Source organism: Saccharomyces mikatae, assembly GCF_947241705.1.
Source record: "Saccharomyces mikatae IFO 1815 strain IFO1815 genome assembly, chromosome: 5".
Classification (NCBI taxonomy): Eukaryota; Fungi; Ascomycota; class Saccharomycetes; order Saccharomycetales; family Saccharomycetaceae; genus Saccharomyces; species Saccharomyces mikatae.
In genome coordinates, this window is record NC_079260.1 from 195,660 (window position 1) to 209,857 (window position 14,198).

Consider the following 14,198-nt stretch of genomic DNA (forward strand, 5'->3'; position numbering starts at 1 on the left):
TCTGTATTACACTTAGACCTACCCGCCTCCCTCTATTGTTATTCGAATAGAGGACAGAAATAAGTGCTGCAAGAACAAAAAATGGCAGCTGGTCGTCTCTCAAGGATATTAATCCTTAATGAAAATAGGGTTTTTACACAGCAACGGTTTTCGAATGCTTCAGGTAACATGCTCAACACTTTGCTTCATTCCTCATAAAGGGTGTAAACAAAACGGTACGCCATTGCCAAAAATAGTAAGGCCCAGCCGACAACCTGCAGCACAAGAGTGAACCGTCTTGATCTAACTTGTGTAGCATACACTGCTCCCAACGAATGACAGAAAGCATCGACAGATCTAATGAGGTTCAAATTTCTCAGGGGAAATCTCTATACGACGGCTAGAAACGGCACTTTTCCGAGCGCGTCTTGAAGCATAATAAAGAGAACCCCAGACCCGTTTTAGTGCCTATTTTGGTGCCTGTGCCTGGCCAGATCCGTCCTTCCTCGCGTTTATAGTAAAGAACGAAGTTTTGGGTTTTTACAGAATCGTTTAAGGAACCCAACAATACAATAGAGAAAAGAATGCGCTCTCTCGTTCCATAAAGGGTCTTATTTCGCCTATACGGTTGGTACAGATTTTCAGTGTATGGCAGTCAGCCACGGAAGGATTACATCGTTTGCTTCTATTTTCTTTGTTTTGAACTGCGTTTGTATGCAATTGACCCTTTACAGTGGAAAAAGAAGAAGTTAGGTGAATGAGAGAGACTTTTATATAAAAGGTGGCTTGAGTTTTATCAATGACTTGAACTTTGCGATCTTTTCTCCTTCAGTGTATGTAGACAACCAAGAAAATACCAAACTTTTCATTCGCTTTCAACAAGTATTACAATAATTAAACATGGCCTACACTAAGATCGCTTTATTCGCTGCTATCGCTGCTTTCGCTTCCGCTCAAACTCAAGATCAAATCAATGAATTGAACGTTATCTTGAACGATGTTAAATCCAACATACAAGAGTACATAAGCTTGGCTTCCGACCCTAACTCTGGTTTCTCCTTGGCCAGTATGCCAGCTGGTATTTTGGACCTAGGTATGGCCTTGGCTTCCGCTACCGACGACTCTTACACCACTTTCTACTCTGAAGTTGACTTTGCCGGTGTCAGCAAGATGTTGACTCAAGTCCCATGGTACTCATCCAGGTTAGCACCAGCTTTGAAGTCTTTGGAAGGTGATGCCTCCTCTTCTGCTGCTCCAAGCTCCACTGAAGCCAAGACCTCCTCTTCTGCTGCTCCAAGCTCCACTGAAGCCAAGACCTCCTCTTCTGCTGCTCCAAGCTCCACTGAAGCCAAGACCTCCTCTTCTGCTGCTCCAAGCTCCACTGAAGCCAAGACCTCCTCTTCTGCTGCTCCAAGCTCCTCTGAAGCCAAGACTTCTTCTTCTGCTGCCCCAAGCTCCTCTGAAGCCAAGACCTCTTCTGCTGCTACTTCTTCCGCTAAGGTTTCTTCTTCTGCCGTTGCTTCTTCCGCTAAGGTTTCTTCTTCTGCCGTTGCTTCTTCCGCCAAGGCCTCTGCCATCTCCCAAATTACTGATGGTCAAATCCAAGCTACCAAGACTGTTGCTCAACAAACTGAAAATGGTGCTGCTAAGGCCTTCGTTGGTATGGGTGCTGGTGTTGTCGCCGCCGCTGCTATGTTGTTATAAGTTATTAATTTTTCATAATAACTACGTAAAAAATAACCATAGTCATACCCTTTTTTCTATTAACTTTCGGTTCTTCTACTTTACAATTATTGTAAATATGTTTCGGTTCTTTAATTGCATATAAAACAAGATTACTTTTTTATTTTTTTCATCATTATCTGTCTTTTCTACGTAGTTCCTTTTGTGTAATATTTCTGTAGTGTCCTGGCGACAATGTTGGTACTCATGACTACTAATGCCTGGCTACTAACAATGAACTAGATTAATATCATTATCTGTATTGCCAAAATAATATCATATAAGATGTCAAGAAGTTTACGTAAATTATGGGAAACAACCATCGAATTTAAAAAGAGAGCTTAAGCTCGAGGGTTGAAAATGTTACAGAATAATGAATGATGACGTATAAACGAAAAAAAAGTAATAGTATTATTATGCATACTTGTCGATTCTCTTTCGTGAGTTTCTTTATTCTTAAAGAGAATTCTAGTAAATTCTGTATGGCTAATGAAAAAATAGGTGAAATTTAAGACAATTGTGGGATTCCATTGTTGATAAAGCTAATGTACTTAGACATATAAAATATACTAGAAGTTCTCCTCGAGGATATAGGAATTCAATAAATAGAACTCATAATTCTACATAATTCTGTATATGCTTTTATTGTCATTTTATATGTTGTCAGTCATTATCCTATTACATTATCAATCCTTGCATTCCAGCTTCCACTTATTTCGATGACAGCTTCTCGTAACTTATGCCATCTTCTAACACCGCATATGATAATATACTAGTAGTATGACTACTAGTCGATAGATGATAGTTGATTTTATTGCAACATCGGAAACTACAATACAGATGGAAAACACAGATAGTGTTGATGATTAGTGGTTTAGTAAGTTGTTATAATTAAGAATAAGTCGTTCTTTCCTAAGTTATATAAGAGAGAGAGGTATATAAAACACACGCTGAATGGTTGTATTAAACCCAATGGTTCAGACATAACTCAGAGCATAGATAGTAAGATTTTGGTGATAACTCATCTTCTTATATACTAAGTTCTGGACAATAAATAGATCTTTATCTCATTACTGCAGGAAATTCTATTATTAGAATTTTCCTACTCCATTTAAATTGGTATCACCATAAGAATGTTAGTATTAATTTACTCAACATCATTAGTATCATGTTAAAGAATGTCCGTCATCACCTATTCCAATTTACACGAACAAATGTATAGTTGTAACCACTTATTCCAACAGATAGAGAGCAACAAGTTTTAATTTAGATCAGAAATTTCTCTTAATATCTGGATAAGAAAGTCTGTGAGATGAAATATTAAGTATTAATTCAATCCGATATAGTGTAACGGCTATCACATCACGCTTTCACCGTGGAGACCGGGGTTCGACTCCCCGTATCGGAGTTTTTAACATCTATCCTTGATGATAGCATGTTATTACGAAATAATACAATGGAAAGTCCAATATCCCAGTGCTGAGTTCTGAAAGTTTAAAAACATATGTCAACAACAAAACATCTTTCATATGTGGAAAAGCATATTGCTTCTTTAACGTTTTACCTGAGACAATTACCATCCCTATATCTAAAGCGCAATTTCGGGACGAATAATCAAATATTCTTGAGCAAGTAGTTCCTCTAGCTTTTGGGAAGCGATTGTTATAAGGTGTTTTTATACTTACTGATCCACAGATTTACTGGCGAAAGTTCAAGTGCACGCCTGTTGAGGTAATGAAATCGTTTGCAATGTACACTATATGAAAAGCATTTTAGATCATTTTTGAAAGTACTTATTTTTGAAAAACTTCTCGAGAAATTTTCAAACTTGTTAATATCATCACATATCGTTTCATCACCATAGCTCCGCTATTCACTTCCAAGCCGGGGCATCTTTCGCAGCGAAATCTTTACGGTGGCGAAAAATAAAGAAAAGTGAGTACTGAATATCAGTTATAAGGAAAAGGGAGCAGTTAGTCGTCAACAAAGAAGATTGAATTATAGAAGCATCTTTTCAATAGGTACACATACAATAAGGAGCAAGAAAAACAAAATGGATATTATTCTTGGAATTCGTGTACAGGATTCCGTCATCCTAGCGTCCTCTAAGGCGGTCACAAGAGGTATCTCTGTTTTAAAAGATTCGGATGATAAAACAAGACAACTATCGACACACACATTGATGAGTTTTGCTGGTGAAGCTGGTGACACCGTTCAATTCGCCGAGTACATCCAAGCCAACATCCAATTATACTCTATGAGGGAAGATTATGAACTTTCTCCACAAGCCGTATCTAGTTTTGTTAGACAAGAACTGGCCAAATCAATTAGATCGAGAAGACCTTACCAGGTCAACGTATTAATTGGAGGATACGACAAAAAGAAGAACAAACCAGAACTATATCAAATTGACTATTTGGGCACTAAAGTTGAATTACCTTATGGTGCTCATGGTTATTCAGGCTTTTATACATTCTCTTTACTAGATCGCCATTATAGACCTGACATGACTACTGAAGAGGGCCTAAATTTACTAAAACTTTGTGTGCAAGAGCTAGAAAGAAGAATGCCCATGGATTTCAAGGGCGTCATTGTTAAAGTTGTAGACAAAGATGGTATAAAACAACTTGATGATTTCCAGACACAGTAAAGATCTCTGCTGTAATCACATGAAAGGGATAATCGCTCAAGATATAATAAAGCAATTGTCCTATTTGTTCATAAAATTAAATAAGCTATTGTAGTTTTTTTCATCAGTTATAATAGCAATGTACCAGAAACAAGACAATTTCTCGTTTTCGGCTAACAATGTGAGATGTCTCTCCTGATCTCTTCTGATCTGTCGTAGATGGGTCACAGTTACTACTGATTCTAGTTTATTAGAACATTTCAAAAAGCAGTAATTCTGTTACCCGTATGGAAATATTGTAAAAATATCTAATCAATGGTACATAATAATGGTTCCAATGAGATGGCTCATTATTCATTCATATGCCGACACTTTGCGAGTTAACGTTGCGCCAGACCGGAGGCAGATACTTTTCAACAAAGGAAAGAGTAAAATAACCAAAATGTCTGATATATCGAAAGTTATAGCAGCGGTTACAGGATCTGATGACCCTGTGATAATTGAATTTGTGCTGAATATTATGAATAAATCCGAAAGTGCGCAAGAGTTTATACGAAATATCCAAAATTTGGACGTCGGTATATCTAACGAAGACAGTTCTAAATTGTATTATGCATTTTCAGAGGAACACAAAAAAGAAAAGATACAAAGCGCTGGTATAGATCCACAAATGAGTCAGAAAGTTCATCAAGTTTTAAAAGATGAGGTTGATTTGGACGACCCTGTTGTGACTGAATTTGTACTTAACATTTTAAATGAATCTAAATCGATAGCTGAGTTCCGGGAAAAACTGAACTTCATGCAAAGCGGACTCGGTAATGAGACAATCTTCAAAATTTACCAGATTGTATCACCACCGGTAATGAAAGAAGAAGCCCCAGCTTTTCAAAGTACTAAAATCCAAGAAAATGTGGAGACAAAGATAGAAAAAGAAGCGCAAAGGTTAGAAAGTTTAGATCCCAGCCCCATCCTTCACAAAGTTTACCAAGGTAGAGTGAGAAACATAACTACCTTTGGCTGTTTTGTCCAGATTTTTGGAACAGAGATAAAGAACTGTGATGGCTTAGTACATATTTCAGAGATGTCGGAACAAAGAATATCGGATACAAATGATGTAGTGAAACAAGGCCAACAAGTGTTTGTTGAAGTAATAAAAATACAAAAGAATGGAAAAATATCGCTTTCGATGAAAAATATCGATCAACAAAGTGGAGAAATCGAGAAATCGAACGGTGCAACCTTTCAAGAGAGAGGTAGGTCCAATGATGCTCAGTCAAAGAGGCTGATAAAAAATAAAATTAAAAGGCGTGCATTGACTTCTCCGGAAAGATGGGAAATTCGACAACTCATTGCCAGCGGTGCTGCTTCTATCGATGATTATCCGGAATTAAAGGACGAAATACCCGTAAACACTTCTTATCTGACCGCCACAAGAGAAGTGAATAGTACAATCAAAAATAAAGCAGAAAAGGAACAAAAACCAAAAGAAGAACCAGAAGATGATATGGACGAAATTGATGTTGAGTTGAATACAGATGATGGACCTGAGTTTTTAAGGGATGAACAAGTCAAGGGGGCCAGGAAATATGAAATGCCTAAAATAACAAAAGTTCCAAGAGGATTCATGAATCGTTCCGCAATGAATGGTTCAAATGCTGTAAGAGACCACAGAGAAGAAAAATTAAGGAAAAAAAGAGAAATCGAACAAAAGATTAGAAAAAAGCAATCATTTGATGATCCTACGAAGAATAGGAATGATTCCAAGGACGAAATTCAAACGTTGAGAAAACAGCTTGTCGTTACTGAATGGGAAAGAAATAGAATGAATGAACCCATCTCTTACGGGAAAAGAACCTCGATGCCAATCAGTGCACAGCGTCAGACTTTGCCTGTATACGCTATGAGATCAGAATTGATGCAGGCTGTGCGAGAAAATCAATTTCTAGTCATTGTTGGTGAGACAGGCTCGGGAAAAACCACTCAAATTACTCAATATTTAGATGAAGAAGGGTTCAGTAACTACGGGATGATTGGATGTACTCAGCCTCGTAGGGTTGCTGCCGTATCTGTTGCAAAAAGAGTTGCTGAAGAAGTTGGCTGCAAAGTTGGACGTGATGTAGGTTATACTATTAGATTCGAAGATGTTACTGGCCCAGATACTAGGATAAAGTATATGACTGATGGTATGTTACAGAGAGAGGCCTTGCTAGATCCTGAAATGTCAAAATACTCCGTTATCATGTTAGATGAAGCTCACGAAAGGACCGTGGCAACTGATGTTTTATTTGCATTGCTGAAGAAAGCAGCTATTAAGAGGCCTGAATTGAAAGTAATAGTTACATCGGCCACTTTGAACTCTGCTAAATTTTCAGAGTATTTTTTAAACTGTCCCATTATTAACATACCTGGTAAGACATTTCCCGTGGAAGTGCTCTACTCACAGACACCCCAAATGGATTATATAGAGACAGCTTTGGATTGCGTAATCGATATCCATATTAATGAGGGGCCAGGTGACATTTTAGTCTTTTTGACTGGGCAAGAAGAAATAGATTCTTGCTGTGAAATACTATATGATAGGGTAAAGACGTTAGGTGATAGCATTGGTGAATTATTGATTTTGCCTGTTTATTCTGCTTTACCAAGTGAAATACAATCGAAAATTTTTGAACCCACTCCAAAAAACAGCAGAAAAGTTGTATTTGCTACGAATATTGCAGAAACATCTATCACTATTGATGGTATATACTATGTCGTGGACCCTGGATTTGCGAAAATCAACATTTATAATGCTAGAGCAGGTATCGAGCAGTTGATAGTATCTCCGATCTCACAAGCACAGGCAAATCAAAGAAAAGGTAGAGCCGGTAGAACAGGTCCTGGGAAATGTTATCGACTCTATACAGAATCCGCATTTTACAATGAGATGCTGGAAAACACGGTCCCAGAAATTCAAAGACAAAATCTTTCTCATACCATTTTAATGCTAAAGGCCATGGGAATCAATGATTTATTGGAATTTGACTTCATGGACCCCCCACCCAAAAATTTAATGCTTAACGCACTCACAGAATTATATCATCTGCAGTCACTAGACGATGAGGGAAAATTAACAAAACTAGGTAAAGAAATGTCCTTATTTCCAATGGATCCCACTCTTTCTCGTTCATTATTATCATCTGTTGATAAGCAGTGCTCTGATGAAATTGTCACTATAATATCAATGTTGTCGGTACAAAACGTTTTTTATCGTCCAAAAGATAAGCAACTGGAAGCCGATAGCAAGAAGGCAAAATTTCATCACCCATACGGTGACCATTTAACATTATTGAACGTTTACACCAGATGGCAACAGGCTAATTACTCAGAACAGTACTGTAAAACAAACTTCTTACACTTCAGACATTTAAAAAGAGCCAGAGATGTCAAAAGCCAAATTAGCATGATATTTAAGAAAATGGGTTTGAGATTGATAAGTTGCCACAGCGATCCTGATTTAATACGTAAAACTTTGGTATCAGGGTTTTTCATGAATGCAGCTAAGCGAGATTCGCAAGTGGGTTATAAAACTATCAATGGTGGCACAGAAGTTGGGATACATCCTTCAAGTTCTTTGTACGGGAAGGAATATGAATACGTCATTTACCATAGTCTTGTATTGACTAGCAGGGAATACATGTCACAGATAACAAGCATCGAGCCGCAATGGCTTCTCGAGGTGGCGCCTCATTTTTATAAAGCTTCTGATGCTGAAAGCCAATCTAGGAAAAGAGCCAAAATCATTCCTTTGCATAACAAATTTGCCAGGGATCAAAATTCATGGAGATTGAGCTCCATAAGACAATCGAGAGAAAGGGCACTAGGTATCAAAAGATAACATCATCCCTTGTTATTATTACTATTCAATTTTTATAGATCTATATTTAACATTTGATAAATCCTTACGAACCTTGCTTTCAACGAGAATTTCGTGGGACAAATAACAAAATAATGATAATAATTTATTCAATCAAAAGCTACCATTGCTCGTTTAGTTGTAAAATGCCTTTCAGCTTGCCTTCGACCTTGTTGCTTCGGAGTCCGTATTTAAAAAAGAAAAGAGTAATGGAAAGAACAATAGAGGGATTTGCAAAAGATAGCAGTTTAACCATATCTAGTATAGCGCGATTAAAGAAATAGTGGAGAGAGCTTCAATAATGTTGTCACCATTAACAAAGCTAAAACCGAGCGCCAAAGTTGCTGTTGTGGGAGGAGGTGTTTCTGGGTTATGTTTTACATACTTTTTAAGTAAATTAAGACCTGATGTTGAGATTACGTTATTTGAATCACAGAACAGAACCGGGGGTTGGATATACTCATGTGCCACAAAAGACATGAACGGGAAGCCAATTATGGTGGAGAAAGGACCCAGAACATTGAGAGGCGTATCAGACGGCACTGTTCTAATTATGGATACTCTTAGGGACTTAGGTAAAGAAGCCGTGGTTCAGAGCATTGATAAAGGTTGCATTGCAGACAGAAAGTTCTTGCTAGATCCTAGTGATAGGCTAGTGCAGGTTCCTGATTCGGTAACGACAACCCTGAAATTTCTTCTGAATCCGTTGGGAAAGGGACTTATTACAGGTATGATGGGAGAATGGTTCAGGAAGAAATCACCACATCCTGGCCAAGATGAAAGTGTTGAATCCATAATTGACAGAAGGTTTGGAAATAACTACATATCAAAAAATATGATTAGTGCCTTACTAAGAGGAATTTATGGGGACGATATTGCTCTATTAAGCGCCAAGAGGACGTTCAAGAAAATGTATTTCAACGAACTCAAGCATGGATCTAATATTCAAGCCATGATTGATAATATGCGCGAAAAATCTAAAAGTAAAAAGAGCAAGAGTCTCCATCAGTCTTTAACGGGATGCCTCAACGATTACTCAAATGCGCTTGGAAAAGATAGGTCAAAATTAGTAGACCTATCAAACACACTTAAGAAGTATCCTATGTTAGGCCTTGCTGGCGGTTTGGAAACATTCCCCAAGATAGTCAGAAATGCTTTGGGCGACTTTAGCAACGTCAAAATAATTACTGATAATCCGGTGATGCAAATAATCAAGCACCCTGCTAATGAAAAGACCATCGGGTTGAGAGTGGAGTCTGGAAACAAATATGAAGGCTTTGACCACCTGAGGCTCACAATTACACCATCCAAAATCGCCAAACTGCTACCGAAGGATGAGAATTCATTGTCCAGGTTGTTAGATGAAATCCAATCAAACACAATTATTTTAGTTAATTATTATTTGCCAAACAAAGATGCACTAGATACCAACCTGCACGGCTTTGGCTATTTGGTACCCAAATCCAATAAGAATCCAGGAAAATTACTTGGTGTGATTTTTGATTCGGTTATCGAAAGAAACTTCAAACCACTTTTCAACAAGTCATCTCCAAACCCCAACGCTCTCAAGAAATACACAAAACTAACTGCGATGATAGGTGGTGATATGCTGAACGAACACGGCGTACCTGTAGTACCATCCAAGGAGGTAACCATTAGTGCAGTCAAAGATGCGTTGAACCATCACCTGGGTATCAGCAACGAGGATCTGGAAGCTGGTAAATGGGAATTCACTATCGCTGACAGATGTCTACCAAGATTTCATGTAGGTTATGATGCATGGCAAGAGAAGGCTGAAAGGATGTTTCAAGAAACCTACGGCCAAACAGTTTCAATGGGTGGAATGGGGTTCTCTAAAAGTCCCGGTGTCCCCGACGTGATTGTAGACGGCTTCAACGACGCCTTACAACTCAGTAAATAAGTACTTATATATGGTTAACTTTACGCAAACAAGTTTTATTCACAATTGAGCTAACTATCAGCTAGTAAGGAAAAGTAGCTAGCATCAAAAGACTGTTCATTTTAACCGTCTTTTTAAGACAGCTTCCGGGCCGTCCGAGTTTAACGCCGAGCGGCTGACGATGGATTGGAGTCAAAATGAGGGAAGCTCGAGATCAGTTGGGGAGTCGAACAATGGTGGGTTAGAACTATTTAAACCACCGGAAATACATGGCTAAGAGTACTGAAAAAATGGTAATTGGCAAAAAAGATTAAGAACAAGTCGGTTTTGAAATATGTATGCTCCAGATTATGCTCTTACGGATTTAATTGAATCGGATCCTCGCTTTGAAAACTTGAAAGTTAGATTAGCTGGTTACACCAAAGGCTCTGATGAATACATTGAGGAACTGTATTCTCAGCTACCATTGTCCAGCTGGCCAAGGTACAAAACCTTTTTAAAGAAACAAGCGGTTGCAGTTTCAAATTCGGATAATGAGTCAGGTTTTAGTCCAATTTATAGGAGTTCCCTTTCTTCGGAAAATTTGATCAGCTGTGTTGATAAAAACCTAAAAACTGCATACGATCACTTCATGTTTTCTGCCAGAAGATGGCCTCAACGTGACTGCTTAGGTTCAAGACCATTTGATAGCGTTACCGGTACTTGGGAGGACACATACCGTTTCGAGTCGTATTCCACAGTATCTAAAAGATGTCATGATATCGGAAGTGGTATTTTGTCATTAGTAAACACGAAAAAGAAACGCCAGTTAGAAGCCAATGACTTTATTGTTGCTATTTTATCACACAATAACCCTGAATGGATCCTGACAGATTTGGCTTGTCAAGCATATTCCCTAACTAATACGGCCTTGTACGAAACGTTAGGCCCAAAAACCTCAGAATACATATTAAACTTAACTGAAGCCCCCATTCTTATTTTCGCAAAGTCCAACATGTACCATGTATTGAAAATGCTGCCCGATATGAAATTTGTTAATACTCTAGTTTGCATGGAAAAATTAAATAATGATGAGTTGAGTATGCTAAATGAATCACTTCTATCTGTCAAGAACAACTCTTTGAATGAAAAAATCACATTTTTTTCATTGGAGCAAGTAGAGCAAGTTGGTCGTCTTAACAAAATCCCTCCAATTCCACCCACTCCAGATTCCTTATATACGATTTCGTTTACTTCTGGTACCACAGGTTTACCTAAAGGTGTAGAAATGTCTCACAGAAATATTGCGTCTGGGATAGCATTTGCTTTTTCAACTTTTAGAGTACCGCTAGACAAAAGAAACCAACAATTACATGATATGTGTTTTCTGCCATTAGCTCATATTTTTGAGAGAATGGTTATTTCCTATGATTTGGCCATCGGATTTGGGATAGGGTTTTTACATAGCCCAGACCCAGCCGTATTAGTAGAAGATTTAAAAGTCTTGAAACCATATGCAATTGCTCTAGTTCCCAGAATATTAACGCGATTCGAAGCAGGTATAAAGAATGCCTTGGATAAATCTGCTGTTCAGAGAAACGTGGCAAGCACTATATTAGACTCTAAATCGGCCAGATTTACCACGAAAGGTGGTCCAGATAAGTCGATCATGAATTTTCTAATTTATCATCGTGTACTGATTGATAAAATCAGAGACTCATTAGGGTTGTCCAATAACTCTTTCATAATTACCGGGTCGGCTCCCATATCGAAAGACACTTTACTGTTTTTGAGGAGTGCTCTGGATATTGGTATAAGGCAAGGTTACGGTTTAACTGAAACCTTTGCTGGTGTCTGCTTGAGTGAACCATTTGAAAAAGATGTTGGATCATGTGGCGCTATAGGTATTTCCGCAGAATGTAGATTGAAGTCTGTCCCAGAAATGGGTTATCATGCTGATAAGGATTTGAAAGGTGAGTTGCAAATTCGGGGCCCACAGGTTTTTGAAAGATATTTTAAAAACCCAGATGAAACTTCAAAAGTCGTTGGTCAAGATGGTTGGTTTTCTACCGGAGATGTTGCATATATCGATGGAAAAGGTCGCATTAATGTCATTGATCGAGTCAAGAACTTCTTTAAGCTAGCCCACGGTGAATATATAGCTCCAGAGAAAATCGAAAATATCTATTTATCATCATGCCCCTATATTACACAAGTATTTGTCTTCGGAGATCCTTTAAAAACGTTTTTAGTTGGGATTGTTGGTGTTGATGTTGATGCAGCTCAACCGATTTTGGCTGCAAAGCACCCGGAAGTGAAAACATGGACTGGGAAGTTGCTAGTAGAACACCTGAACCGTGATAAAAAGTTACGAAAGGAGTTTTTAAACAAAATTAATAAATGCATTGATGGATTACAAGGATTTGAAAAATTACACAACATCAAAGTCGGACTTGACCCTTTAACTCTCGAAGATGATGTTGTAACACCGACTTTTAAAATTAAGCGTGCTAAAGCCTCAAAATTCTTCAAGAATACATTAGACCAGCTATACGACGAAGGTTCACTAATCAAGGCGGAAAAGCTTTAAATACTCATGACGATTTGAAACAAATTCCAAGAAAAGAGTTTTCACGTAAACATGTCTACGCACATCTGTGCAGTAGCTGTAAGACAGTTTATTTTCTTTATATATAAAAATAGTAGGGTACTCACTGAATGTATTATGGATTAACGGTAAGTATAAACAGGTTTTCTAAACATAATTTCACCACTGTAGGGCATAATGCTAGTGTATTTGATTAAGAGTAATAAGACTAGATATAAACTAACATATCCAACTATTCTTCTATTGTCGAAATTTTTCTTTTTTTAATTTTTCGTCATTACCTATTATATAAGAAGTTTTATAAGTCAAAGGGGCACTCTGGTTTGAAATAGCGATATAGCTGCCATCATTGATTAAAGTCTCAGGGATAGCAGCCTTTAACATGGAGGAGTACCATGGCACACCAGTGATCATTCTGGCGATACGGATCAACATAGTAATGTGATCTCGTACTTGAAGCAGCTCCGGCAAGTTCGACTAAACAAGTTTGAAATGGATAGACAGCTTACAAAATGTAGTATTGGGCCACGTGATCTCTTATATCAAAGACGTAGACACTTAATTTGATCAAGTTAAATCTTTTGTCAGATGGAGATGAAGCGGTATTAGCTGGAAATGGAGCGGTCTTAGCTGGTGCAGCGGCACCATGGGCAACGACAGCGGTGACAGCGGCCGCAGTAGAAGTAATTCAAACACTACATCTGTTTGTTGATGAACTGTTGCTTCAGTGGTGATACTAACTACTAAAAAGAAGAAAATGACGGCATATTCAATATCGCTGATCAGAGCCGCCCAAAAAATAATGATATATTGACCAGCTATACTGCCCTAGCAAATAAGTGGGCGCCATACAACACTCATCCCTTACGTTTCACTTCCCACATCCACACTTACCATCATCATGAATATGTCCTTTTCTTGGGAAATGCTGCCGCATACATAAAGGAACGCCTTGAACTATTTATAGCTTTTCTATACGCAAAATAGAAAAGGTTATCACAGAATTTGCACCTTGAAAAACCTTCTATATTTACAGTGCTTCCATTTTCGACGAAAACTTTGGAATAAAGATGAAGTCTAGCTGAAATAATCGTTCGAGGGCTCTTTATATGATCAGCATGCGCCAGAAGGCAAATGGAAATAACGCTGAGGCTTCCAACTTTTCCTAAACAAGGAACTTAAAAAAAATTATCGGATGTCGAAAATGACGTCTTATGAAAGTTTGAATTTTTTTTGGGTTATTAACCAGCATGTTAATGGATGTGTTTAAGATTTTCGAAGGGTCTTTGATTGGGTTAACATAGAAAGCCAAAAACTTCTGCAAGCTATATTCTCACTCGAGCAAGACGACTGGCATTTTCTATATGTCTAATGGAACAATATGCGATATGAATGCACTTTTGAAGTTCTTTCTCAATCTCATCGTCAACTATGCTGAGCACAGCTGAATATTTACAATACTTAGTGAAAGAATGTAGAAGTTTGG

The 14,198-nt window shown here is 38.0% G+C and overlaps 5 protein-coding genes and 1 non-coding gene across 6 annotated transcripts; all 6 read left to right on the plus strand.

Moving 5' to 3' along the window:
- Positions 1–879: 879 nt before the first annotated feature.
- On the plus strand, positions 880–1,683 carry TIR1 (GPI-anchored mannoprotein; the record flags this gene model as incomplete). Its single annotated transcript, XM_056221841.1, has 1 exon — positions 880–1,683. One exon carries the CDS (start codon positions 880–882, stop codon positions 1,681–1,683), a length of 804 nt encoding a protein of 267 aa, XP_056081592.1.
- A 1,354-nt stretch (positions 1,684–3,037) lies between these two features.
- Smki_5.trna7E lies at positions 3,038–3,109 on the plus strand. Its single transcript has one exon. It is a non-coding gene; the product is annotated as a tRNA-Glu (tRNA).
- Positions 3,110–3,754: 645 nt separating this feature from the next.
- Positions 3,755–4,351, plus strand: PRE1 (proteasome core particle subunit beta 4; the record flags this gene model as incomplete). The annotated part of the gene is made up of 1 exon (XM_056221843.1): positions 3,755–4,351. One exon carries the CDS (start codon positions 3,755–3,757, stop codon positions 4,349–4,351), a length of 597 nt encoding a protein of 198 aa, XP_056081593.1.
- A 307-nt stretch (positions 4,352–4,658) lies between these two features.
- PRP22 (DEAH-box ATP-dependent RNA helicase PRP22) lies at positions 4,659–8,207 on the plus strand (the record flags this gene model as incomplete). Its single annotated transcript, XM_056221844.1, has 1 exon — positions 4,659–8,207. One exon carries the CDS (start codon positions 4,659–4,661, stop codon positions 8,205–8,207), a length of 3,549 nt encoding a protein of 1,182 aa, XP_056081594.1.
- Positions 8,208–8,526: 319 nt separating this feature from the next.
- HEM14 (oxygen-dependent protoporphyrinogen oxidase) lies at positions 8,527–10,146 on the plus strand (the record flags this gene model as incomplete). Its single annotated transcript, XM_056221845.1, has 1 exon — positions 8,527–10,146. The coding sequence occupies one exon, from the start codon at positions 8,527–8,529 to the stop codon at positions 10,144–10,146; it is 1,620 nt and encodes a 539-aa protein (XP_056081595.1).
- A 313-nt stretch (positions 10,147–10,459) lies between these two features.
- Positions 10,460–12,694, plus strand: FAA2 (medium-chain fatty acid-CoA ligase FAA2; the record flags this gene model as incomplete). Its single annotated transcript, XM_056221846.1, has 1 exon — positions 10,460–12,694. One exon carries the CDS (start codon positions 10,460–10,462, stop codon positions 12,692–12,694), a length of 2,235 nt encoding a protein of 744 aa, XP_056081596.1.
- Between the last annotated feature and the right edge of the window lie 1,504 nt (positions 12,695–14,198).